We start from the raw sequence: 25,812 nt of genomic DNA on the forward strand, positions 1-25,812 counted from the left end.
ATCATGAAATATCTCACAGAGGGACCGGAAGCAGCTAGTTCAGTCCCTTTGATGCAGAGTTTAACTGAAGCCTGTGTAGGGAAAGTTAGCCTAGAATCTGCTTTGACTGGCTTCTTTTTTTAATGTTCTTATTCTTTGGTAGGCAGTTTAGAACCCATCAAGATTGAAGGGTGCCTCTTTGGGGATATTTCTGTACTTCCAGAAATGGGTTCTGGGCCGCCAGCTCCTGAACAAAATGCTGAGCATTGTGTTTTAATCTGTTAAACCATGTACGAACTTAAAAATTTGATATGTAATACTTCACAGAATAAGCTGTAGAACCTTGTTTATCTAGAGTGTTGTTGCTGACAAGCTTTCTTCAGCTTATTGACTACATGCCCAGTTTTGGGGAGGAGTTCAGAGCATATGAGAAGGTGCTAGGCGTTTCCTGGCAGATGAAGATGAGTTGACACAGTGTATTCACATCTACAAGTATAAGGAAATTATGGCCATGTTTTCGGCCACAATAATATTTCTCTTGCCGTTAGGATTTACTTCTTTCACCTGCCCTGCTCTATCATGTCGTGGATAGTCTGTGAAACCTCTTCCCCAGGAGGTAGAGCCTTGAGTGGAAACTTGACAAACTGTCTGATGGCATGAGACACCTGGGCTGTGTCATGACAGAGTTAAATTTAATTTTATATAGCTGGGATTAGAACGTGTGGCAGGATTCCCTAACCAAAGTCACTTATGTTGAGAATGGAAGCTAAGTCAGGCAAAGATTAGGCTGGAGGAGGGGCACATAAGATTAGCAAAATTGAAATCCGTGACCTATAGCTGACAGAACAAGATGAATGGGAAAGCCAAGCAAAGAAAAACAGGAATCAAATATCAGGTGATGCTTATTAATTACTAAAGGTGAGGACAAGTAGACCTCTTGAGAAAGCTTAGCAAAAGCCATGTCTAGCACATCAGGGAAGCAGTCATGAGACTAAACCAGGTAACACTGCATAGTTACCTGAGTCAGGTTTTTGAACAACACTCTCATTTGAACTTGGTTTTTCAGATGCAAAGAAAACCCTCAATCTGAGTCAAGAAGATAGCAGGTCACCAGTTTTTGGAAGATAGAAGATATAACAAATTGTGTGTCCTTAGTTAGTCAAACTCCAATCATCTGCTGTTCTTGCATACCTACCTAGTACATTTTTCGTGAACCCTCAAAACACTGTCAACATATGTTTTATTCCTTCATGCCCATGTCTTTCTCATATTTATTTATCTGTCTCACTTTTCCCATCATTTCCACTGGCCAAAAACTAATAGATTTGAATATTTTCAATTCAAGAAATATTTCTTCTTTATTGGAAATAGTAACCTGCTACCAGGTTGAGTGGTGTTCCTTTCCCCACTTGAAATACCACTTGCTAGCTTCATATGTTACAGCAATATTATTGGTGATGTTACCTGTACAGGAGGCTTTAAAGTACTGTGAATGTCATAAATAAATAATCCCAGGTAGAAATAGTTTATTTCATGTCCTTACTTCTTTGAATTAATTTACATACAAAAGGTACTAATAATTTCCAATGGTAGTGCCATGAATTCTATTCTATCAGTCATAATACAGAACAATTTAATAATGGAGTTTAAGTGAAATGTGAAAATATATTAAAATGTTTATATGAGTGTAATTTTCTTTCCTTCATAAATGTGAACAAGAAACTTACTTTTGAAGAATTCCAGTTCGAGAACTCCTGAGAGAAATGACTGCTTCTAGGGCTGAGGTGGGGAATACACAAAATGAAGCTGGAGTATTTTGTAGGGCCAGAAATAAAGAAATGCTTAAAAAAAAAAAAAGGAATATCAAAAGGGCATAGGAGTCAACCTGAAAGAGCTCCTAATGGCCAAAGTAAAAAAATTTGATCAACAAAATAAATAATGATAGCACTGGATTATAACCTAAAGTATAAAATAACTATACATGAGTCCATACTGATATAAATGATCAAATAAATACGTAAATGGGGGAGAAAGCACAAGTTTCAAATAATATACATAGATACTCCCCCTTCCAGGAGGTGGAGCTTAATTCTCCTTCCCTTGAGTGTGGGCTGAACTTAGTGACTCATTTCTAACAAACAGAACATGGAAAGATGAACATGGTAATGTTTACAGTGGAAGAACCTGCCAGACGCCACCTTAACCAAGTGATCATGGTTACCATTATCATAAATCACGTTGATAGCCCAGATCCCCTGAGTCTGATGAGAAGGGCACTTCACCTTTGCAGGCATTCTTCCCCAAATCCACAACCCCAGTCTAATGGTGAAAAAAACAGACAAACCCAAATTGAGGGACATTTTACAAAATACCTGACCAGTGTTCTTCAAGTGTGTAAGGCCATTAAAAAAACAAGGAAAGAATGAGGGACTGTTATAATTGGAGGAGACGAGGGAGATAAACAACTAAATGCAATGTGGCATTTTGGATTGGATCCTTGTACAAAAAAAGCACATTACTGGGAAAGAGTGGGAATAACACCCAGCTTCATTAATTATAAATTAAAAATTATTCCAAAATAAAAAGCTAAAAAATATGGTTGTACAATGAAAGTCCTATAAATAAAAATTGAGCCTAATATACTTCTTTTAGCATCTTCAGTAGTTATTCAAAAATAGTTATTTAACACTTGCATGCCAAGTACATAATGTATACAGGTGTTTAAAATTGACATGGTCTCGGGGCGCCTGGGTGGCTCAGTCGTTAAGCGACTGCCTTCGGCTCAGGTCATGATCCCAGGGTCCTGGGATCGAGCCCCGCGTCGGGCTCCCTGCTCCGCGGGAAGCCTGCTTCTCCCTCTCCCACTCCCCCTGCTTGTGTTCCCTCTCTCTCGCTGTGCCTCTCTGTCAAATAAATAAAATCTTTAAAAAATAAAAAATAAAAAAATAATAAAATTGACATGGTCTCTACTCACATGGAACTTAGACTCTTATGCAGGAGAGAGGCAATAAACAAGTCAATAAGCCAATAAAGATATAATTACAAATAGAGATAAGATCTGTGAGGGAAATGAGCAGGATCAATAGAATCACCTATACTTGTCTGCTTTCTTTGTGAATATATGAATTATTTTTACAATGAACATATATTCTATTTCAGAAAAAGCTATTTCTCAAGCCTAATTGGGAAGTTATCTCACAAAACCTTAGCACATTACCTAGTTTCAGTGATTTATTTCTATACCAAAGGAGCCATTATTTGAAATTGCCATGCCTAGCTTTTGCCTACATATAGTATTGTTGCAGGGAAAAGGTAAATCAATATCTGCCTGATAGCCCTAAGTTTTTTGCACCTGTAGCAAAATAGACACAAATCATTTAATGAGGGAGAAAAATCAATAGTTGGGATGAAGGCAGAGCTAGAAGAATTTTTCTGATTCTTAGACTACTGCCTTTACTTGACCAGACTGCTTCCCAGTGGCTTAATATTGACAAGATGCTCTACACAGATAATTCTTAGAGCATAATATCTGTAATATGGGGAGCTTTTGTCACAGTTTTTATTCTGTATTGATGGAGCATAATCTTGGAGATAATAAATAATCCCAGTCCTGAAATCATTAAAATTTCATATTGGATTGCTTTACTCTATTTCTTTTACCAGGCTCTTATTCCTGGCTGTCTTTTTCCTTCTCTTCTCTTTTTTAACCTTTTCCTTTCGTTTCCTTTCCTTCCCTTTCCCTTTTCCTTTCCCTTTCCCTTTCTCTTTCCCTTTCCCTTCCATTCCCATTCCATTCCATTCTTCTAAATTAAACTCCTGGCAGTATAAAATAGAGGTTAAGTTTGTGTGCCCTATAGCTGCAGTGAATTCAAGTTCCATTTCAGTCACTCACTAGTTATGGAGCTTTGGCAATTCTGTTCCTCAGTTTTCCTCATCTATACGATGAGATGATGATGATACCACCCATCTCCCCGGATTGCTGTGAGGATAAGATGAATGGATACTTGTAAGATGCTTAGTATAATGCCTGACTTACAGTAAGTACCCTATAAGCATGGGCTATTTTATATAATGTTTCCAGGGAACATGAGGAGAGGTGAGCAGATATTGTTTCTTTATTTGCTACCAGTAGTTTTCAACATCATTATCATTATCAGGTTCCCAGAAAAATGTGATATTCCATTATTTAGCTTTGAAGAATACTTTTCAGAAGGATTTCTTAGTTCTTTTGTGTGGTATTGAGAATAGGTTGTGAATACGATGATACTTATCTTGGGGCAGTCAGCTTTAAATCAGGCTGGAAGCATTATCCAGCCGACTGAGTTAGTGCAGCAGATGTTAGAGCTGTTCATTATTTAATATTTACTGAATGTATGAGCATTCAGAAATAGGACCTGCTAATTGCTGTGGTAGATACACTCCTGTGTGTCCCGGTATTAACCTTGTCACTTATGAAATACTCTTGAGAGATATATTGTGGAAGTTTAATATCATTTAAGTTAGATATTTTTGTATCTTTTGGGTTTTGATGACTGAAATATTGATCATATATAGTTTAATTAGATATATATTATGTATACTTACATACAGTACCTATGTATATAATGCCAATTTAGAGTTTTAATAGTGTTTTGGAATGTGCTGATAATTGTAATCACATTTAAAAACCATTTTGTGCCAAAACAAACAAAACAAAATCTTGAAATTGCCATTCCTTGGTTTCTTCCCTTTCAGTCCTGTGGTTTGTTTGTTTGTTTCCCCAGAAAATATTCCTGAGAAAGATCTTCATGGAAGACTTTATATCAACCGTGTTTTTCATATCAGTGCTGAGAGAATGTTTGAATTGCTCTTCACCAGTTCACGCTTTATGCAGAGATTTGCCAATTCTAGAAATATAATCGGTTGGTCTTGTGTTTATCTAATGATAAATATGGGAGAATTTTATTATCCTTTAAGAGTTGAGCCTGTATAAATTGATTTATGTTGTCAGGGGGAAAATTAATCTTTGATTTTATTTTGGTGATATGTAAACTGGTATTTAAGCATTTTGGTTAAATTTACATGTAAACATTGACTAATTGTTCAGTTAGTCAGATCCTACCTACAATTAAGTTCAAACTCTTTGAAACTAAAACTCCATTTATTTATTAATGTAGCAGTTCAGTTGGGTTGAACCTTATTTAAAAGGATTCCATTGTGGAACAATTGGATTCTAGTAGGGTATAAATTGATACAGTCACTTTGCAAAATGGTTTGGCAGTAAGCTGAACATAAAAATTCTCTCTGATTCAACAATTCTACTAGTAGGTATGTATCCTTCAGAAATGGATACATGTGTACTCTAATGACATGTACTATAGTGTTCATGGCAGCATATTTATAATGGTCCCCCAACAAAACAGCCCAAATATCCACCAGTTACTAGAATGGATAAACAAATTATGTATGTTCACACAAAAGAATACTATATAGCAATGAAAAAAAGCAAATTGCTGTTACTTATAACAATATCAGTAAATCTCACAGATTTAATGTTAAGGAAAAGAAGGCAGACACAAAAGAGTACATACTATGATTTCTTGATATAAAGTTCAAAACAGGCAAAACTAATTTATGGACACAGAATCAGCATAGTGTTTACTGTGTGGAGAGTTGGGTGGGTAAAGAGTGGGAGGGAACTTCTGGGATGTTGGTAAAGTCTTTCTTGATCTGGGTAGTGGTACACATGTGTGTTTTCTTTGTGTAAATTCATGGAGCTATACACTTCAGATTGCAGTATCTATGGTATATCTCAATGAAAATACAAAAAAAAAAAAAAAAGATTCCAGTTAGGAAATTAGTTATACTCATAAAAAGGATTTCATTGTGCTGAAAGTTCTATTTTGGTAAACATCTCAAATAAGCTTATAGTTCGTTTGAAACTGAATTTATCCTAAATATTCCAATATATTTTATAAACTTTGGGAGCACATGGTTTAGCTTGCTATAATTTTATATAGCAAACAGTAGCAGCAGAGATTCATATAAGTTGAGTCATTTGATACAGTCAAAGAGAAAGTTATTCTACAGTCAATTTATTATTTTTATTTTATTTTATTTTTAATTTTTTTTTAAGATTTTATTTTTATTTTTCAACAGAGACAGAGAGACAGTGAGAGAGGGAATGCAAGCAGGGGGAGTGGGAGAAGCAGGCTTCCTGCCGAGCCGGGCGCCCGATGTGGGACTCGATCCCAGGACCCTGGGATCATGACCCGAGCAGAAGGCAGACACGTATCGACTGAGCCACCCAGGCGCCATCTACAGTCAATTTGAATATAGTTCATAATTGAGCCACTTTATTAACCATTAAATATTATTGCTTTATGTGAAACTTCTATGTAAACATAACTACATATTCATAGAATATATCATTGATACAGATTCTAGGTACAAAAAATATTTTTTTCTTAGTATTCAGAGAGTATAGCAGAGTGATTTCTCATTGATAGCTATTGAGTCCTGTGATTATGTTAAGAACTTTATGTTTAAAAAAATCATTTTTTCTGTTCTTCTAGTTTTAAGAATGTGGAATATCTGAGGGATATAAATTTTCCTCTTCCCTCAGTAGCTTATGTTTAACTATATCTCTTCTGAATCTATTTTGTATTTTCTTGCTATTCGTGTCTATCTGGAGAACTTGATATTTCAGAAGAGTTGAATATGTTATTTTTCTTAATTTTCTAAGATGATGCCTATTGATATTACACTGCCATTGTTATGGCTGAAAAGGCCCATGAGGGACTAGCATGGTATTCCATGCTGGTACGAAATTAAGTTTTTTTTTTTTTTAAATAGATTTTATTTATTTATTTGAGAGAGAGGGAGAGCAAGGGGAGGGGCAAAGGGGAAGGGAGAGAGAGAATCTTAAGCAGACTCCACACTGAGCACAGAGCCCAACTTGGTGCTTGATCCCAGGACCCTGAGATCATGACCTGAGCTGAAATTAAGAGTAGGAGCCACTCAGGCGCCCCTGAAGTTTATTCTTTGACTCACAACTGTATTAGGTGTCTGATATCATATCTAGCTTCAATATGGGTGACTATATTTGCTATCTGATGTTATAAGTGGCTTTTGGAAGCAAAGGCTTCTGGCTAATTACAAGTATAAGCAGTAATAGGAATGTTGCTATTTAGACCTAGAATTAGTCAGAAGGTTTGCTCCCAAAGAGATAATCTGTTTATGATTACACACCATTCTGCTATCTTCTGAACTTGCTACCTGGTAATCAAAGTTCAGTTTCTTGAGAATGGGTTTCCAAGGCTTCTTTTTATTATTTTTATTTTTTTAATAGATTATTTATTTATTTGAGCAAGGGAGAGAGAGAGCACAAGCAGGGGCAGCAGCAGAGGGAGAGGGAGAAGCAGGTTCCCTGGTGAACAGGGAGTCCAATATGGGGCTCAATCCTAGGACCCTGGGATTGACCTGAGCCAAAGGCAGACAATTAACCAAATGAGCCACATAGGTACCCCACAAAGTCTTCTTTTTAATAATATTAAGAAATATTTCTTTTTAACAGAAAGATTTGTGTATAGTCAATTGTTTGTGGATTTAATCTAATTTCAGCACGAAGATGGTACTATTGGATTTTTTTTTTTAATTACAGAGCTTTTAAATAGGTATTCATTTAAATTTTTGTTTCCAGATGTGTGATTCTACTTTTATAATTCAAAACTAAGTGTTAAGTCTTCCTATTCAACTTTTTAATTTTGAACATTGTAAACCTTCAGAAAAGTTGCATGAGTAGTATAATAAAACCCATATGACATTCCCAAGATTCACCAATATTTTTTGTGGCAAAATGTACATAACATAAAATATACCATTTGAACCATTTTTAAGTGTTCAATTCAGTGGCATTAAGAACATTCCTGTTGTGCAACCATCACCACCATCCATCTCCAGAACTGTTTCATCTTCCCAAACTGCAGCTCTACCTATTAAATCATAATTCTCCATTCCCCCTACTCCCAACTGCTGATGATCACCATTCTACTTTGTGTCTTTATGAATTTGACTGCTTTAGATACCTCATATAAGTGGAACCACACAATATTTGTCCCTTTGTGTCTGGCTTCTTTCTATTTTTTTTTTTTTAAGATTTTATTTATTTATTTGAGAGAACGTGAGAGAGAGAGCACAAACAGGGGCAGAGGGGGAGGGAGAAGCAGACTCCCCACTGAGCAGGGAGCCCAAAGTGGGGCTTGATCCCAGAATTCTGGGATCATGACCTGAGCCAAAGGCAGCCACTTAACCAACTGGGCCACCCAGGCGTCCGTGTCTGGCTTATTTCACTTAGCATGTCTTTAAGGTTTATCTATGTTGTAGCATGTATCAGAATTTCATTCCTTTTTAAGGCTGAATACTATTCAATTGCATGTATATTGCACATTTTGCTTATCCATTCATACATTGTTGGAGTTTTCAGTTGTTTCTACTTTTTAGTTATTGTGAATAATGCTGCTGTGAACACTGATATACAAATCTCTGTTTGTGTCTCTGCTTTCAATTCCTTTGGGTATATACCTAGAAGTGGAATTACTGGATCATAGGTAATTCTATGGTTAGCTTTTTTTTTTTTTTTTTAAAGATTTTATTTATTTATTTGAGAGAGAGAGTGAGAGAGAGAAAGAGCACAAGAGGGTGGAGCAGGAGAGGGAGAAGCAGACTCCCTGCCGAGCAGGGAGCCCGATGCGGGACTCGATCCCGGGACTCCAGGATCATGACCTGAGCCGAAGGCAGTCGCTTAACCAACTGAGCCACCCAGGCGCCCCTCTATGGTTAGCTTTTTGAGGAACGGCCATACTGTTTCCCTTAGTGGCGGCATCATTTTACATTCTGCCCAGCAATGTATGATTACTCCACATCCTTGCCAGCACCTGTGATTTTCAGTCTTTGTAATAACAGCCATCTTAATGGGTGTGAAGACTCACTAATTTCAAAACTTTATTACATCAAAGGATTCGCAGAATATTCTGCAATTCCTGCCTTTTTATTACTTTAACTCAGTGTATCAAAATGGCACATGTGTCCTTTGTATATTGTTGCCATTTTTTCTTATATTTTCATCCCCAATTTTTTCTATCATGATGAGCTTTACTTAGGTATTAGGGGGCTTGATTATTCTAGAATATTGTTAATTATATGATGTTATGGTATTCAGTAGGATTGTTGGCAACATTGGTGACAATACAAGTGGAAGACATACTTTTATCCTTGTTAATAGTTGCTTTGTTAAATAGTACGCAGTTTTAACAGTAGAATTCAATGATATCTTAAAATTCTGTTGCTAATTAATAATGGATTATTTGTATAATTTATAATTTTTTGAAACAGACTGACATATGATCAATTTTTTGAAAATTATTTTAAAGTAAGTTTTGTATCTTCTTTCATATACAACTAAAAAAATGATTTTTTACAGCAAATTCTGTATGGTAGGGGTGCCTGGCTGCTCAGTCAGAAGAGCATGCAACTCTTGATCTTGGGGTCATGAGTTCAAGCCCCATGTTGGGTGTAGAGGTCATAAATAAATAAATAAGTAAATAAGTAAAATAATATATATATTACAAAATTTTGCATGGTAGATTCTATAGTTTGTGATGCTGCCTTTTTAGTTTAAAGATTTTTCCAGGTATTCAAAAGGCAGCTTTGGGGTCCCTCAAAAAATCTGGAGACCTAGCTGTATGAAAGAAGTTGAGTAAAATTGGCTATATCATAAAGCTTGCTTCATTTTTTTTGATGATGGGTAATGGGTTAGATAAAGACTTCTATATTTTAGGATGCTGACAAATAGCAGTCAAACATACTAATTGCCTAAGTCCATGAGTGCTAACAGCATTAGGTGATTTAGTCAGATCTTTAAAAAGAGTTCACGATGCTGTTACCTATATATTCCTAGTCTTTGGCTTGCTAAATGATCTTCGCTGTATGGTGCTGTGTTCTAAAAATATATGTATGTTCAAAGTATGTTTTTACTCCCTGTGTTATTATTGTTTTTTTAAATAAAGATTTTATTTATTAGAGAGAGTGAGCACAAGTGGGGGGGGGCGGAGGGAGAGGGAGAAGAAGCAGACTCCCTGCTGAGCATGAGCTGATCCCAGGCCCCTGAGATTATGACCTGAGCCAAAGGCAAATGCTTAACCAACTGAGCCACTCAGGCACCCCTCACTGTGTTATTATTAAGCAAATAAGAGGATTTTAACCAAGATCTTGCCATAAATACAAAGCTTTCTTAATTATAGAAATGTTATATAGTTATTTATATTCCATAGCCCCCTCCTTGATTAAAGATTTTTTCAGATAAGCCATTAACACATGATTTCTCATTACATGATTTCTTATTAATGTGATTTTTCCACAAGTTAGGATCAAGGGCTTATTTTTGCATAATGGCAAATGTCTTTCAAGGTTTTGTCCTCAATAATGGGAATGGTAAAGTGTTGTTTTGTTTGTGTTTGATAAGGCAGGTGCCATTACTTCTCTTCCCAGGTATTGGGAACTTCAAAATGAAGACTAGAGATGAAACAACTTTTAATTTTCTTTTCTAAAGAAAAAAAGTGTATTTCTAGACCACAATTAGAGGTAAATGGATCAAAGATGGGGAATATGTCATATACAAGAATAGTGCCTTACGTTTAATTTTATTTTACTTTAGTGTTAACACAGTCATAATGAAATTAGGACTGGCCAAAAAGAAAATTTAAATAATTAAAAACTACTTCTTTCCATTAATCATCAGGAAAATGCAAATCAAAACCACAATGAGGTATCACCCCACACCTGTCAGAATGGCTAGAATCAGAAACATAGGAAATAACAAGTATTGGCAAGGATGTGGAGAAAAAGGAACCTTTGTACACTGTTGGTGGGAATGCAAATCAGTGCAGTCACTGTGGATAACAGTATGGAGTTTCCTGAAAAAAATTAAAAATAGAATTACCGTATGATCCAGTATTTCCATTACTGGATATTTACCCAAAGAAAATGAAAACACTAATTCAAAAAGATATATGCACCCCCATGTTGCAGCATCATTTATAATAGCAAAGATATGGAAGCAACCCAGGTGTCCATCAATTGATGAATGGATAAAGAATGGTATGTGTGTGTGTGTACAGATATATATAATGGAATATTACCCAGCCATAAAAAAGGAATGAGATTTTGCCATTTCCAACAACATGGATGGACAAGGAGGGGTATAATGCAAAGTAAAATAAGACAGAGAAAAACAAATACCATATGATTTCACTCATATGCAGAATTTAAGAAAACAAAAGAAAAAGAACAAAAGAGATAAAAACCAGACCTAAATACAGAGAACAAGCTGGTGGTTGCCAGAGGGAAGGTGGGTGGGGGGATGGGCAAAATATGTGAAGGGTATAAAGAGTACATTTATCATAGGTAAAGTATAGAATTGTTGAATCATTATATTGTACACCTGAAACTAATATAACACTGTATGTTAATTATACTTAAAAAAAAATACCTCTGGTTCCATTTTAAGTTGTACTCTTCAGATTTTTAGAACCAACTCTCTTTTTATGTTTGCTGTGAGTAGATGTAGCGTCCACCCCTTGGAAAGTGGAACCTGGAGGTGATCAACTGAGAACCATGACCTACACTATAGTCCTTAATAATCCACTTACTGGAAAGTGCACTGCTGCCACAGAAAAGCAGGTATGTCTACCCTGCCAGTATTCCAAAATAATCATATGTGTGGGAAAAGAGAGGATGCTTGTCATAGTCACCAGTTTACAAGACAATTTTAAGAAACAAGCGGCAAGAAAAAAAAAAGGGAGGAGAAACTGTCAGATTAAAAAGAGATTTAAGAGGCATATCAACCAAATCAACACAATCCTAATTCAAACCAACTAAAAATGTATTTATGAGATTTAAGGAATTACTAACTTTTACATGTAATAATGGTATTGTAGCTATATTTTAAAGAAATGAGTATCTTTTAAAGATATACAATAAAGAAATTACAAAGAGATACACTGGCATATTTATGAATAAAATCATACTGATGTCTGGGGTATCCTTTAAAGTTAATCTAGCCAGGCAGAGCGTGGTGGTGGAGGGAGGGAATGTGGGGATGGGGTACAGATGAAGCAGGACTGAGCAAGAGTTAATGTTGTTGAAGCCAGTTGATGAGTTTATGAGGGTTCGCTAGACTTCATTTCTACTCTTGTGTGTGTTTGAATTTTTTCATAATAAATGGTTAAAATAGAACACTACTAGAATCTACAGGATCATGTCAAGAGTTAGGGCCAAATAACTAGAGGGCTGCAGTGATGTATGGGAAGAGATTATAAGATAGTCAGTGCTCTACTCAGTGGCCAGCATGGCACTGTCTTTATAGTGGAGTTTGTGTTTGACCAAATTGTATTGAAGTAGAGTGTATCTGTTCTGGTGGCTCAGTTGGTTAAGCGTCTGCCTTCAGCTGAGGTCATGATCTCAGGGTCCTGGGATTGAGCCCCACGTTGGGTTCCCTGCTCATTCGGGAGCCTGCTTCTCCCTCTCCTTCCGCTCCTCCCCCTGCTTGTGCTCTCTCTCAAATAAATAAATAAAATCTTTAAAAAAAGAAAAAAAATATCTTAATGTCTGAACTAGTTATGTGATTGTGGCTTTTGTCCAGTATTAAAAGGACTTAAATTTTTTTCAAAAGATTTTCTTTCTTTTTTTTTTAAGATTTTATTTATTTATTTGATAGAGAGAGACTGCGAGAGAGGGAACACAAGCAGGGGCAGTGGGAGAGGGAGAAGCAGGCTTCCCGCTGAGCAGGGAGCCCGACGCGGGGCTTGATCCCAGGACCCCGGGATCATGACCTGAGCCAAAGGCAGATGCTTAACAACTGAGCCACCCAGACACCCCTTCAAAAGATTTTCAAACATTTAAGAAAAGTTTGGTATTTTGATATTGCGGTCTTTGATAACCTTGAAAAGATACGGTTAAAATGAGGAAGGATTGGCCAGCAACCACTCCAAATCCTGTTTAGGGAAAGCAGTGTTTTCTTTAGTTGTCCTTTTCCTTCACTTTTTTGGTGAAGGGTGATTGTTAAATTTTTAAGAATTTTGGGGTGGATCCTTGCTTCGTTCAATTGGATATTGAATTGTTCCCCTATCAGCAACATTTAAAATTCTTTATAAACTAATCACATACACAAGAGACTATATGGCTTCTCTCTCCTCCTCAAACCTAAAAGAAAGAAAAAAATAATTGTACAATGAAATGACAGAGAGGCAGCAAATACTATTTCTGTAGGTCCCATCTTCTCAATTCATAGATGGCACAGCCAACATGGAGGCTCTTCTGGTTTGTATGTAGGCTTCTCATGTCTTTTATAATTTATTTATTTATTTTTATTCTTATGTTAATCCCCATACATTACATCATTAGTTTTAGATGAAGTGTTCCATGATTCATTGTTTGTGCATAACACCCAGTGCTCCATGCAGAATGTGCCCTCCTCAATACCCACCACCAGGCTAACCCATCCTCCCACCCCCCTCCCCTCCAGGACCCTGTTTGTTTTTCAGAGTCCATCGTCTCTCATGGTTCGTCTACCCCTCCGATTTCCCCCGCTTCATTCTTCCCCTCCCGCTACCTTCTTCTTCTTTTTTTTTTTCTTAACATATATTGCATTATTTGTTTCAGAGGTACAGATCTGAGATTCAACAGTCTTGCACAATTCACAGCGCTTACCAGAGCACATACCCTCCCCAGTGTCTATCACCCAGTCACCCCATCCCTCCCACCCCACCCCCCACTCCAGCAACCCTCAGTTTGTTTCCTACAATTAAGAATTCCTCATATCAGTGAGATCATATGATACATATCTTTCTCTGATCTTTTATAATTTTTGAGAAGGAATTCTAGTTATATATATTCTAAATTGGCAATGAATTTGATATATTAAACTTGTACCTGCAAAAAAATTTTTAATCTTATTTTGGCAGACACTCTATAAAGAAAGTCGGGAAGCACAATTTTATTTGGTAGATTCAGAAGTACTGACACATGATGTTCCCTACCATGAGTACTTCTATACCCTGAACAGATACCGTATCATCCGATCCTCAAAACAGAAATGCCGGCTGAGGTGAGCTATGGTAAATGAGTGTTTTAGTCAGCCTAGGTGAGATTATATTCTGGAACACAGCAATCCTAAAATCTTAGTAGCCTTACACAACCAAGCCTTATTCCTTGCTCAGTTTACACATCCACCAATGATCAGCAGAGGGATGGGGTTCCTTACTCAAGGCCCATTGCTGTTGGGTGCTTTGATATCCTGGAGCAACCCAATCCAGAATATGTGTCGTTTCAGTTGCTACAGGAAGAAGAGAGAGTTATAGAACTGTGTTCACAGTCCAGTGACCAGAACTAGTCACAGGACTCTATTTAATGTCAAGGCGGCTGTGAGTTCTTGAGGAGCACATGGTGAGCACATTGCTGCAATGGGAAATAAGAAATGGTGGTGCATCAAAGATAGTGATGGGCCACCACGTGCTTTGCCTGGTCTTAGCGAATGTAGTTACTTTCACCTAATTTTTGACCACTAGAGATTTTTTTATAAAAGGCATTTAGAAAATTTAGAATTTATTTTGAGCCTTTATTGCTATTTAAGTAAAGAAAATTCAGGGCTAGAGAAAGAAAAGAATAAAATGCCAAGTACTTAGAAGGAAAATTTCATGAAGTTATTAGCAGCATACAGCAATTTTTTAAGAAATCATCATTAGTGAACAAATTTTCTTTTATAATCTAATGACTTTGAGTCTTTTTGGCTTTCCACTGAATATAATCTTACACTTAATTGCAATGTTAATAGAGCTAAATTCTTCCCTTTAAATAAATATTCTTCTTTCCTCCTTATTTTATTAGAGTTTCCACAGATTTGAAATACAGAAAACAACCATGGGCCATTATCAAATCTCTAATTGAAAAGAATTCCTGGAGTTCCTTGGAGGACTATTTCAAACAGCTTGGTTTGTAAATTTCTTGATTTATCTATTTTTGTAAAGATAGTATTTATTAACAAAACAGATTGATTCTTTATTTGGATTCATAGCTGGAACTAGTAGATAATATTGGATTGACTCCCACTGAATGGTTCTAACTGTACCTCACTAGGAATTTGAAAACTTCTAATTTTTTTTTTAAAGACAGAGAGAGAGAGACAGCGAGAGAGGGAACATAAGCAGGGGGAGTGGGAGAGGAAGAAGCAGGCTTCCCACTGAGCAGGGAGCCCGATGCGGGGCTCGATCCCAGGACCCTGGTGTCATGACCTGAGCCGAAGACAGACGCTTAACGACAGAGCCACCCAGGCACCCCAGAAAACTTAATTTTCATTGGTCTAACAAACACTTATGTTTATTATATGCCAGATGTGTCCTGTGTGCTTTATAAATATTAGCCCCTAACAACCCAGTAGGTATTATTTTTTTTTTCCATTTTACTAAAGAATAAATATTGAAAGAGAGAGAGAAGTTAAGTGACTTGTCCAAATCACACAGTTAGGAGCTATCACAGCCTCTTCAAAGAGCCAAGGAATCTGACTGCAGTGAGAGACTGCTTAACTTGATCACAAATACACACTTGTGCTCCTTGGTGCACCCCCCTTCTCCTGCAATCCTTATGAATGCAGCTTCCCTGGGTTTATGCAGGCCCACTTAGCAATGGTAGATATCATGTACGTGTATGGATTTGGTGACAGTGGGTACTAGACTGGGGAAGTGATGTAGTTCTGTTTGAATATTCCTTAAAATAAAACATGAGAAAAAAAATATATATACATGAATATAATTAATTCTGGTTAAAAGCTCAGGGCAAATTAAGTCTTCATCATCTAATTTGTTGACTATTTTCCTTGCTCTTCTCTCTTGGCTCTTCTTTATTAAACTCCTAATCAGGAGCAAAGAAAATGAAATTCAAAAATTAGTTTGGCCACTGGATAATGAGCTTCTAATAAAAAATCTGGTGAAGGAAAGGTTGAAACAAATGACAAAAATGAGGTTTTTAGGTTGTTTGCAGATTTTCCTTACCAATACTTACTTTTTTGCAAACCCTTATTGAAAAGTAGAACTATTATATGCTGCTACTTCCTTTGATATTGACAGTCAACTACCACAATCTATCTTGGAAATCTTTCTAATGATCAATATAAGTGGCTAGCCTGTTGTTTTCATAACTGAAATCTTTATGTTAATATTTAATATAGCACATGGTGAATTTGCTCTGATGATCCCATCATTTATTAATACAGATAATTCTTCCTAGAATAGTGAAGCCTCATTATATGATCACTTTGCCGTCCAAAACTTTTTAAGAGTAAGGTTTGAATCTAGGCCATAAGAACCTAAGCAATAAGTAAAGAAAGTTACCAAGGCTTAAACAAAAACAAAAACAACCTAAAAACAAAACCCCTCCTGCCCCTATATCTTATAATTGAAGTTTCTCCACTATCTAAAGATTTTTTTTTCCTTCTTAGAATCAGACTTGTTAATGGAAGAATCTATGTTAAATCAGTCCATTGAGGACACAGGAAAACTTAGCAGCCTGCGAAGGAGAAGGCGAACATTCAACCGAACAGCAGAAACAGTTCCTAAACTTTCCTCTCAGCGTTCTTCTGGAGATGGGGGCTTAGATGCCAAAGGGGATATTTCAGGTAGCTGTTATCTGGTAAACAGAGATGGAAGATTTTAGTTTACTTACATGAAGCAGAATATGTGTCTTATTTATGGACACATCAGTTAGGAGGTCTCCCTTTTTCCTCTCCTTTTCTGATAATGTTTATCAAACTCTGAGTTCATTAAAAATAACTAATGTATAAGTGTACAGAAGCAGTCACAAAATGGCAGGCATATGGCCAGTTGATGTATTTTATTGGGCCCACGTAATATTTTAAAAATTGGACATTTTTATATAAAAACTCCGATCTGACAGCTTTGGACTCAAATCCCTTCACAGCAACAATCAGTCAGAGCTTAGTAGTAGCTAGTCCAATAGACAGAGCATGTGCTCCCCAAGTCACCAGTCCCTACCACTGTCTCCGGCTGCTGGATGCTTCACTCATGAATTTCTGACCTCGCATTTACAGACATTTGGTTTCTACCCTTGAAAGTACTAAACTGATTATATGCTTTTAATCCTTATGTACCTCAGGTCCAGCCCAACAACTTGCAAAGAAGAATTTGACTTTTACTATCCACACTCTCAATTTTATCCACACCTTGCCTCTACTCTTACTCCTTCCCTCTCAGAACTATAAAACTGTCTTCCTTCTCATCCCTCTACGTTATCAAATCCTCTTCTAAGGCTTATATCTTAGTGTGAATGTTTATCTGTGATGTAAGCTTAATAATGCTTTAGTTTTGGAATTTAAAAGTTTGGGCAGCAGAGAACAGGTGAGGATAATGAAAAAAAAATTTTTTTTTAAAGATTTTTTATTTATTTGACAGAGAGAGACACAGTGAGAGAGGGAACACAAGCAGGGGGAGTGGGAGAGGGAGAAGCAGGCTTCCCGCAGAGCAGGGAGCCCGATGTAGGGCTCCATCCCAGGACCCTGGGATCATGACCTGAGCCGAAGGCAGATGCTTAATGACTGAGCCACCCAGACGCCCCTAAAAAAATTTTTTAAAGGAGAGAATCGCTGTACATAAACCCAGCTCAAATATTATTTGCAGAGATGGAACTTAGCTAGAGATCATACATGATGCATTGAATTGCTTATTTTAGAGTAAATTAAATTGCAATGTAGGCCGAATTTGCAGGACTGGTACAGGTTTTCTTTTTGTAGATTTGTTTCTAATTAGTCCAGATATTAGAAACCAAAATGGGTGCAGGGAATTTACCCTACATCAAGTTGTCTTTACAAATCATGTAAAAATTTTCTTCTCCAGTGTAAGTGGAATTAAATTTTAACCAGTGTTTGTTAATCACAGTCCTGTTCTAATATATTTGTGTGTGTGTGATCTGCAGGAAAGAAAAAGGAAATGGAAAGCTATAACATTGCCCTTATTGTGGTGATGAGTATTTTGTAAGTATTTGTTTTGAATGCTTATTTTGCTTGTGTCTTCACTTATCTTTTAATAAGTTCCAAAAGGATTTGGATGCATTTGTATGTTGTGTAGAAATTGCCACTATTTGACTAATTTTGGTCTACAAAAACATTAATTTTATATGCTTCCGTGTGATAGTTTTTGGTTTTCAGGAGAATTATTAAATTTGAGGGAATGCCAAGTACACATTCAATAAATGTTTTTTCATTAATTAATTAAGTAGGCTTCACACATGGAGCCCAACACAAGATTTGAACTCATGACACTGAGATCAAGACCTGAGCTGAGATCAAGCATCAGACGCTTAACTGACTGAGCCACCTAGGCGCCCCTAAATGTTTTATTTGTTAAATTAATCTGACTTATTTCTACCATTACAGGTTTTTATTGGAAGTTCCCTAAACTTAAAGAGAATATTTATCTAGGGGCGCCTGGGTGGCTCAGTTGTTGGGCGTCTGCTTTCGACTCAGGTCATGATCCCAGGATCCTGGGATCGGGCCCCGTGTCAGGCTCCCTGCTCGGCGGGAAGGCTGCTTCTCCCTCTCCCACTTCCCCTGCTTGTGTTCCCTCTTTCACTGTGTCTCTCTGTGTCAAATAAATAAATAAATAAATAATCTTAAAAAAAAAAAAAAAAGAGAATATTTATCTATGTAGGCTGATGAAATTCCCAATAGTGTTATTTTGCTCTATTTGATTAGACCAGTGATCTTTACCCTTTAGGATCACTTTCTAAAATGCAGATTTCTAGGCCCCAGACCCAGAGATTGAGTCAGTAGGTCTTGAGCAGGGATCAAGAACCTCAGAGTATTCTATAGGAATCTACTCAGGCAGACATATTTAGACGACTATTATCTACGTGGCTGTATTTGAGTATTGAGGTAGTCAATTAGATTTAATTGAATTGGTTCTGACTGGGTGATACACTCTTGGAAGGAAGTTCTCATATCAGCTACTTTTTCTAATTATGGATTTCAGAATGTAGAAAATGTTTGATATACCTTTGAGTTTTACAAAAGATTTTCATATTCTGCTTAAGTTGGTTTGCTACGACAATTTTGAATATTAAATATTATCGGTGATCTTTTATAGTACTATGTACTATGCAGAAAATTTATAGTCAGATGTTGAAAGTTGATCTAAATACCATTTTAGTGCCACAATTATATCATAGATTTGATTTTCTTGCTCCTACCTTAGTTTTCATTTTTTTAAAAAAATCCTCTTCTGGGCAGGTAAAGATGAATACTGCATATTTTTAAGGGCAAGCCAATATTTTAACAGAAAAAATAAGAGAGATATGATGCCACCTATATATTTGCATATATGTGTAATAAGAAATATATCCATTCAATTGAAAGGCTGCTATGAGAACCAGTAGAGTAAGTCCATTTAGCATGTAACATTTTATATATGATACCATTCATGTATATTTGGGATTTTATACTTCCTTTGTCTACATTGAACTAGAAGAAATTTTTCTGAATAGTAATTTAAAAAATTTGTTTTGGCTTTCCATGGGAGTAAGGTGCCTGTTCATCTATGTAAGATCAAGTCCATATTGATCTTCATTTCCTTTTTGAAGTGCAGCATTATGGGGTGTATAATTGCTTAAGCTGAAGGCACCCAAAAATAGATCTTGAAAGCTTACCTGGTAGATTTCTAAGCTGGTGGTCACACATCAGCACTGGCTGGGATTCCTCCCCGAGAGTAAAGATATCAGGGACAATCCCAGCCGGCTTTGAGGACATTACTGTCACTCTAGTTACCTTTCAACTTTTTCCTGTCTATTTAATACCTAAATGTAATTATTTCATACAATAAAATAGGAGTAACTGATTTAAATAATAACAGTTGGAAACTAGTCTAGACAACATACATTTTTAGAGTTTTTGCGTGTATGTTCTACATGAGCTGTGCTTTGGGCCTGGATAAGAGTGGATTAACAGCTATGATTTGCTCTGCCTAGTTTGCTGTTGCTAGTTCTGTTGAATGTGATGCTGTTTCTGAAGCTGTCAAAGATAGAATATGCTGCTCAGTCCTTTTACCGTCTCCACCTCCAAGAAGAGAAATCTTTACAGTAAGTCTCTCCCCTAACCTGTTATTATTTCAATAATTCTTTGATTGTAGAAAACTTATTCTAGTTTAGAGATTTGGATCTGCTAACTGTTCTGTAGTCATAAACTTTTTTTGTTTAATTTTTTGTTTCGTTTGCAAATTTATAGGACATGAATGATTTTTAGAAATGAAAGATTAGAAGCTATTCCCCTGATTTTTAAGATTTTTTTTCTTTCAGTTTAGCCTCTGATACGGTGTCAAGAGTGGAAAATATTCAAAAGAAAAAGGATCAGGCCCATAGTCTAAAAGGAGTGCTCCAGGACTCCATCGTGATGCTTGAACAAGTAGGCAACTCTGTACCATAGGACTCAGTACTTTCATAGCAGTATGAACCAGTTGCTCTTCTGGTTGTGTGAGAATATTCACGATACCATTATTTGAAGAAACTCCCCTCCTAGAGGCGACTACCCTTGCCAGTTTTTGTATTATGCTTTTTATGTGTACAGTCACTTGTATTTTTTTTCAGAATGAAAGCATACACTGTTCCATACCCTCATTTTATAAGTAGTAATATATTTTGAAGATGTTTCGTTATCAGCATGTACATTTGACTCTTGAATAATGGTGGGGTTAGGGCTGCTGACCCCTGCACAGTTGAAAATTGTATATAACTTTTGACTCCCCAGAAACTTAACTACAAATAGCCGACTGTTGAGCAGAAGCCTTACTGATAACACAGTCAAGTAACACATATTTTGTATGTTATATGTATTATATACTATATTTTTACAGTAAAGTTAAGCTAGAGAAGAGGAAGTGTTAAGAAAATCATAAGAGAAAACACATGTACAGTGCTGTCCTGTAAAAAATCTGTGCACAAGGGGTCCCATGCCATTCAAACCCATGTTGTTCAAAGGTCAACTGTATACATCTACCTCATTCTTTTTATTGATACTCCTATATAAAAATTTATGCTTAACTCTTTTTATAGAAATGGTAGATACTGTATACACTGTTGGTTATCTTATCTATTAACCAATATCTTGGAGATGCTTCCATATTAGTATATAAAGGACTTCCTTTTCTTTTAACGACTGCATAGAGTTCAGCTGTATAAATGTGGTATAATTATTTTACCAGTTCTCCATTGAAGAATGAACATTTAGGTTATTTTGATGTTTTGCTATAAACATTTATCTCTTGAACACAGTATCATCAACATGTGCTGCTCAGTTCCATGAACCAAAACTTAGAATTCCCTTTGAAAAATAAAGATTACTATTTCCATTATGATACAGTATATGCATACTTTTCGAGATTGAAAACTAGAGAGTGGTAGAAGAGAAGAAAACCTATAGTTCTAGCATTCAGGCAGTCACTGTTAATATTTTATTTCCTCCCATCCTTTTCTGCTATGCATTGGTTTGTTTTTTAGAAGATCCATTTATTGAGCATTTCTCAGGATATCATGTGGGGCATTAAACTACCTACCTTCAACTAGGCATTTTTCAGTTGCACAGTATCTACAGCTCCTGGTGACATTCTCCACCACCCCACCCCCACCCCCCTCAGCAAGAGTGGGTCATATTTGCACTTTTCCTCCTCAGCCTCCTATTTCTCTCAAGGAGAAAAGAGAGTTTTCCTCTCCTTCTATAACCAAATCTATAGATCTCCAATCGCTGCACCCCGTCCTCTTGTCCATGCCTGTCAGAGCATTGCTCTGCCTGTCAGGAGAGTCCCAGCAGGTGTTAGTGGGAGATTCCATCCGTCACCCTCCAGCATCTGCTTTCAGTCTCCCTCAGTCAGCTGGATCTTTCCCATCTGCACATAGCCCTGCTCTAGTCTCTCCTACATTAAAGCACCCACACCATCCACATCCTTCTCTGTCTGCCCATCTCTCTTGCTTCCTTTCACGGTCTGGCTCTTTCAGAGTTGTCTGCTGTGGCTGTCACTACTTTGTCCTTCATAAGCCATTCACTTTCTAAAGGTTTTATTTTCACCAAAGTGACTCCTTCACATGGTTAACTTTTCTACAAGGTTTGTTCAGAAAAACAGCAGTCCCACTATATACTTTGCCAAACACAACAATCTTTAACTCTTTTAGTTTCTTTCTGTGTTTACCTCATATTTATAAACAACAAGCATGTATTGATACTTCTTGATTTTTCAGTTTTAGACAGATCTTTCGACCTCCTGTTATGGAAGACAAAGGTTTTCTTTTCTTTCTTGTCCTCTTTTCTGATTCCCCCATCCTCCCAAGGAAGTTAACAATTTTGGTTAGTTCAGTATCCAGTGTTTGCTTTGTTTTGACTAAGTTTGCTATTCTGAGCTGAGCCATGGAATAAACCATGATTACTTTTTCTTTTCTGTGCTTTTTCTTATCCCTGAAATTGTCTTATGACAGTTAATTAGTTTATTGTATTATTTATAAGTATCTCATCTCCTAAAGCTCTGTTGTAGGCGTCTCCTCTCCTAACCTTTGTTCACCTCAGGTCTTCTATGAGTGGAGCCTTCTGACTGGCTCCAGTCAGGCCCAGGGGCCCTCTCTGCAGGTGCACAGCTCTGGTCCCGGGGATTCCTGTTGAATACCTCCTCTGTTTCCTATATCCAGAATGGTTTACTCCTTTCTTTGAATGAAACATATCCTTTAGTAGCTTCCTGAGAAAGAGAACGTGGATGTAATATTTTAAGACTTCACTAGTGTGAAAAGTTTTATTCTGTCCTTCCCCTTGATTAATAGTTTGGCTGGGGGTAGAATTCTAGCTTGGAAACAATATTCCTTCAGAGCATTTCTCCATTGTTTTTCAGCTTCCAGTGTTGCTATTAAGAATTCTGAGGCTGTTAGCATCCTTCATTCTTCAGTCTGGAAACTCATGCCTTTTAGTTCTGGGAAATACTGAGTTACACAGTTGATGATCTCCTCCCCTCCACTCTCTCTCTTCTGACTTTCTATGGCTCCTGTAATTCAGATGTCCGCCTTCTTTTGGACAGGCTGTCTAATCTTATTTTTTCTTTCCAGCTTCCATGTCTTTGCCTTTTTGTTCTGCTTCCTCAGAGTTCCTCAACTTAATCTTTACATTCTTATGTCTTTCAATTTTTGCTAACAAGTTTTTAATTTCAAAGACCTATTACTTTTTTGAATTTTTTTTTTAATGGCACTGTGATCTTTTAAAATGACTATATATCTTCATCTCTCTGATCATATTACTGATGGTTAAAATTTTTCCCCTTCTTGCCTACTCACTTTCCATCAAGATCCTTTCCCTGTTTTGATTTTTATCCTTAGAGTAAGAGGATTTCATTAGATGTCTTTAGTCCTTGGTTGTCAGCTTGTGTGGATCAGAAGCTCTTAAGCTCTTAATGTGGGTTGGGTTGGTGTACCCTGAACTTCTCTGTAGATCTGGCAGGGCTATTGGTTGAGAAATCCTGGTATCACTGTCTTTAGGTCTTTCCTCTTAGATTGGTCAGTTCCCATAGAGGAGCAGCTGAAGGATTAAGGGCTGCCTGCCAGCATTTTAGAAGCAGAGTGAAAGTAGAGGGATGGAGGAGGCCAGGGCATAGGGGGATGGTCTCAACACTTTTTTATATAATCCTCATTTTTAGTCCCTTTCTCTTTATTCCGACTTCCAGAGATTCCTGTCAATTCCTGAGGCTTTTGAGGATTCTTCAGGGTAAATGTGGTTGGTTCTCAGCTTTCTCCACAGTTAGTTTAGGATTCCACTTTTTTTGGTCTGCTAAGTCATCCATCTGCTTTCTAGTTTCCGATGTTGTGTTGCTGCTTTTGCTGTTTCTGTTCTCCCTGTCCTCCTGGATTTATGCCTTAAAAAATCCCTTTATTGTGCTTTTAGTGGGGTTTCAGGAGGGAGCAAAATTAGATGCCTATATTTAAGCCACTTATTTGCTCTTCACCTCACTCCTGCCTTGTTTTCTTCCCTCATATCTTCCAATGATATTGCTCAAGCTAAGGTCCCCAGTGACCTCTGGCTTTTAAAATTAATATACCTTTTTTTAGTTTACATCTTACAGTGTGAGCATTTGACAAGAGCTGACCACTCCTTTCTTGAAGCGTATCTAATCTTTCCTTCTTTAAAACCATAAAAAACCCAGCCTTATTGTGATATAAATGACATACTATAAAATTCACCTTTGAAAGAATTCCTAGCATATTCACAAAGTTGTACAACCATCACCACTGCCTAAATCTAGAGCATTTTTATCACCCCCAAATGAAACCCTGTTCCCATTAGCAGTCTCTCAGCTCCTACAATCACTAATCTACTTTTTATTTCTATAGGTTTGCCCATTCTGGACATTTCATATAAATGGAATTATATGCTATATGGTCTTTGTGACTTGTACCTAGCATAAAGTAAAACTGCTTTTTGCTGGTTAAAACCATCTCCTCTCCCTGGCCTAGTACTCCAGGCTTTCTCCTCTACTTCCCTTTAGGTGGTCTCATCCACTCCCCTTACTTGTGCTACACATGTCATTGATTCCCAAACCCATCTCTCTTACCGGACCTCTTCCCTGAGCTCCAGGCCCACGCAGTCACCTGCTGACTTGGCATATTCACCTGGATGCTAAGAGGCCACTACTAATTGATCATGTCCAAGACAGAATTCAGTTTTCATCCTGAGCCAGACTGATTCTCCTCTAGCTGACGTGTTTCAGAAAATGACACTGTCATCCTCCAGTCAAAAACTTAATGCCTTGTGGAAGTATATATTTATATATGTGATGACTTGTTTTAGTTCTGTATCCATCACTAATCTGTAAGCTCCATGAAGGCAGGGATAGTGCCTGTTTGGTTTACCATTGTGTATACCCAGTGCTTGGCTTAGTACAGACCCAGCATGTAATAGATACACAATTAACATTTACTGAATGAATGAACAAATGAATGAATATAAAAAAGCATAAAACATAATTCTTGCTCTCAAGTTGCCTATAATTTTATTAGAGAAATCAGATGTCCATGTGTATTGTTAAAAACTATAAAAAAGTATAAAGTGTCAAGTAAGTAGTAATACTTTGGGAGTTTAAAGGCAGGATGATTAGGGAAGGTGACACGGAGAGGGTGGGGATGAGTAAGTTTTAAATGGCTGAAGACAGGTGTGAGCATAATAGCAAGCAGAGGCCTGGAGGGAGAACTTGAGTTGTTTAGGGGATAGTGGAGAGGCCAGTGCAACTTGAGAAACCATTTAAGAAAACCACCTGCTGGGAGGCAGAATGCACAGCAGGAGAGTGGGGAGAAGTGCAGGACCACAGTGGACAGGAAGAGCTCCTTAGCAGTCATACCGACACGAACCCTGAGCAGCCATGTGTTTTATAAATTCAGTCTTTTATTTGGGCATCAGTATAAACAAAACTATATTGAATATAAACTTTTGGCATAAAAATAAGAAAAAATGTAAACAAACTGATTTTGAAAATTAATTTTGTTTGCAGTTGAAGAGCTCACTCATTATGCTTCAGAGAACTTTTGATCTACTAAATAAGAACAAGACTGGCATGACTGTCGAAAGCTAGTGATCTCAAGGTCTGAAAATGTAGAGACACTTGGAACTAAAAGAAAACATCTTAAAGAAAACCAGAGGATGAAGGATTTTAATTGTTACAGGAACATTTCCACATTTTCTCATTATTGGTACTTCTAATATGAACATTCTTTTTAATAACA

The 25,812-nt window shown here is 37.0% G+C and overlaps 1 protein-coding gene across 4 annotated transcripts in view; it reads left to right on the forward strand.

The window, feature by feature from the left end:
* GRAMD1C (GRAM domain containing 1C) overlaps positions 1-25,717 on the forward strand; it is an 85,548-nt gene extending 59,831 nt beyond the window's left edge. For 3 of the 4 annotated variants that reach the window (XM_045902889.3, XM_045902892.3, XM_064591977.1), the window contains 9 exons: positions 4,743-4,880; positions 11,579-11,697; positions 13,980-14,122; positions 14,902-15,005; positions 16,508-16,684; positions 17,998-18,055; positions 20,044-20,154; positions 20,371-20,476; positions 25,581-25,717. In XM_045902889.3, coding sequence (XP_045758845.1) covers positions 4,743-4,880; positions 11,579-11,697; positions 13,980-14,122; positions 14,902-15,005; positions 16,508-16,684; positions 17,998-18,055; positions 20,044-20,154; positions 20,371-20,476; positions 25,581-25,661 — 1,037 coding nt within the window. In that variant the 3' untranslated portion in view covers positions 25,662-25,717. The remainder of the gene's footprint in view (positions 1-4,742; positions 4,881-11,578; positions 11,698-13,979; positions 14,123-14,901; positions 15,006-16,507; positions 16,685-17,997; positions 18,056-20,043; positions 20,155-20,370; positions 20,477-25,580) is intronic. The other variant, XM_064591935.1, reaches the window with a different exon arrangement.
* Positions 25,718-25,812: the final 95 nt, after the last annotated feature.

The sequence above is a fragment of the Mirounga angustirostris genome, unplaced genomic scaffold, assembly GCF_029215605.1.
Source record: "Mirounga angustirostris isolate CCGP_5_RB_7025 unplaced genomic scaffold, mMirAng1.0.hap1 SCAF_1, whole genome shotgun sequence".
In the NCBI taxonomy this organism is placed as follows: domain Eukaryota; kingdom Metazoa; phylum Chordata; class Mammalia; order Carnivora; family Phocidae; genus Mirounga; species Mirounga angustirostris.